Source organism: Triticum dicoccoides, chromosome 7B (assembly GCF_002162155.2).
Source record: "Triticum dicoccoides isolate Atlit2015 ecotype Zavitan chromosome 7B, WEW_v2.0, whole genome shotgun sequence".
NCBI classification, from domain to species: Eukaryota; Viridiplantae; Streptophyta; class Magnoliopsida; order Poales; family Poaceae; genus Triticum; species Triticum dicoccoides.
In genome coordinates, this window is record NC_041393.1 from 623,978,452 (window position 1) to 623,980,940 (window position 2,489).

Here is a 2,489-nt window from a genome sequence, read left to right on the forward strand (position 1 = left end):
TCGCATTTATTCCTGGATTTATTTCAAGATTTCCGGCGATGCGCATTCAGTGGGAGGAGACGTTCACGTCGACGACGAGGCGCCTACGGTGACTTCGTAAATCTCAAGATGATATGACGGCTCGGTCTTTTGGAGGTGCTCCTAGGGGTAGGGTGTGTGCGTTCATAGGGATGAGTTTATGCGCGTGTATATGAGCGTTGATGTCTGTACTGATGTTTAAAAAAAAACTCAAATAACATTTTTGACATTAAATACTCCCACCTCACTATTGTGGTTGCCACCGATTAATATACAAACGCCCAGGGAATTGGCAAACACACAGTAAAAATAGAGGAGAGCGCCTCATGTTTGGGGCGAAACAAAGATTGTGTGGGCATATGATATTTAAACAGGTGGGATAATTGAAGGGAAGGATTGTGGGCTGGATAGAATATTTATATGGGTGGCATAATTAAAGAAGGCATTGAGTGTCAGCTGAATTGATCTGTGTGATGTCCTACCAACTGAAAGTTGATTAGTATAGGATATAAGCAGTACATGGACGATATTTGTATGGTCTTTGCAGGTTGAGTACGAATTCAACTTAAGGTCTTCACGTGTATGTTGTGCGTGCACTCTCTTTTACACAGTCATAATGGTAGATGCAACCTTACACCAAAAATGACTATAAGGTGAATTCTTTTTGGAAATTAGACCGTGATAATGCCGTAACATTTTTAGTTTCTGAATGGCATTTTAGAAGTCCTCATCTTATTCTCGGATATGTCCCAAAGTTCTTTTTATCTCTAGCACATCTCCACAGCCTGATTCTTAAGTCTTGTACCACCACGGTGGCAATATGAAGTTTTTTTTTTCAGTTGCAAGACACGGGCATTTGTTACGATGTTAAGCGCGGGCCTACAGCTGTACTGATGAGATCCATGTGGAGGGATCGCATGCTCTCTTGCATTCTTGGTCGATCGATGTGGATATGTACAGTCGACTTGTTCAACCATTGACTGATGTGATGTAAATATGTAATCATGCATGCTAGTATTAATTTGATCCTGCCGTCCCATGCATACTATACATACATATGCGTAGCAGGCTGTCCAGTTATATACACGCGCTCTGCAGGCTGCCCACGTCACAGAGACTTGTTCCTACACTCGACCATATGTACAGCAAGATCTCCCTATAAATACTAGCCTTCTTCACTCCTTAAACATCGCACAATCCAAGCAGCATAGCAACCAATTCCAAAGATCGACTGCTTGCTAATTTACTCTAGCGAGGAGAAAGCAAAGAGACATGGCCATTCGAGTGTTGCTCCTTGCAGGGGCTCTCCTGGCCCTCGCGTGCTCGCATGGCGCCACCGCCTCCGACCCCAGCCTTCTCCAGGACTTCTGCGTCGCTGACAAAATGTCTCCAGGTGCATGCCCTCTGCTGATATACTCCATAGAATTGTAGCTAAGCAATCGCCTATCTCAGTTTATCTAACACGAATGTTTCCACCTACACAGTGCGTGTCAACGGACTGGCTTGCAAGGACGCGAAAGAAGTCACGTCCGAGGACTTCTACTTCTCTGGCCTCCACGTGACCGGCAACACGACGAACAAGCAGGGCTCCGCGGTGACCGCCGTCAATGTCGCACACATCGGCGGACTGAACACCATGGGTGTCTCCCTTGTTCGCATCGACTACGCGCCGTTTGGCCTCAACCCTCCCCACACCCACCCGCGTTCCACCGAGATTCTGACCGTGCTAGAGGGCTGTCTACATGTCGGGTTCGTGACATCAAACCCCGATAACAAACACTTTGAGAAGGTTCTCAACAAGGGAGATGTGTTTGTGTTCCCGAAGGGCCTCGTCCATTACCAGTACAATAATGGCACGACCCATGCAGTGGTTCTTGCAGCGTTGAGCAGCCAGAACCCTGGAGTGATCACGGTAGCCAACGCGGTGTTTGGAGCGGAGCCTTCCATCCCAGCTGGTATTACTACCAAGGCCTTCCAGGTGGAGAAGAGCACGGTGGATTGGATCCAAGCACAGTTCTAAGTATGTGTTGCCATGAGTACGTTTGTTTGTTTGTCGAGTCGATTGGTACTATTTTGTGTTTAGAATATTCAAATTTGCAATTATTGCATTCTATTTATAGCATTGTAAGTCGAGGATATTGTGTCCTCATGGATGTATGTTTTTTTTCTTATTTAATGTTGATGTGTTGTGGAACACCCCTATTGACTTTTTTTCCATTGGTAAATTGTACTATCTTGTGTAATATTGATGTGTTGTGGGAGATATGCTTATTGTTTGTTTCAATGGTAAATTGTTCTTTTGATGCTTAACTTGCACAGTGGTCCTCGCAAATGCAAGGGCACCGCCTTTATTGTTATGAAACTGTTGGGAAAATAATGTTTTTGATATTATATTGCCAATGCTAAATTAAATATAAGAATAAAGCAAACCTATTAAGGCCTGCTTGGTATGCAGAATTTTAAAACATGGA

The 2,489-nt window shown here is 44.6% G+C and overlaps 1 protein-coding gene across 1 annotated transcript; it reads left to right on the top strand.

The window, feature by feature from the left end:
• The first annotated feature begins 1,290 nt into the window (after positions 1 to 1,290).
• Positions 1,291 to 2,038, top strand: LOC119337030 (putative germin-like protein 2-2). The gene is made up of 2 exons (XM_037609131.1): positions 1,291 to 1,411; positions 1,503 to 2,038. The coding sequence occupies exons 1-2, from the start codon at positions 1,291 to 1,293 to the stop codon at positions 2,036 to 2,038; spliced, it is 657 nt and encodes a 218-aa protein (XP_037465028.1).
• The last annotated feature ends 451 nt before the right edge of the window (positions 2,039 to 2,489 follow it).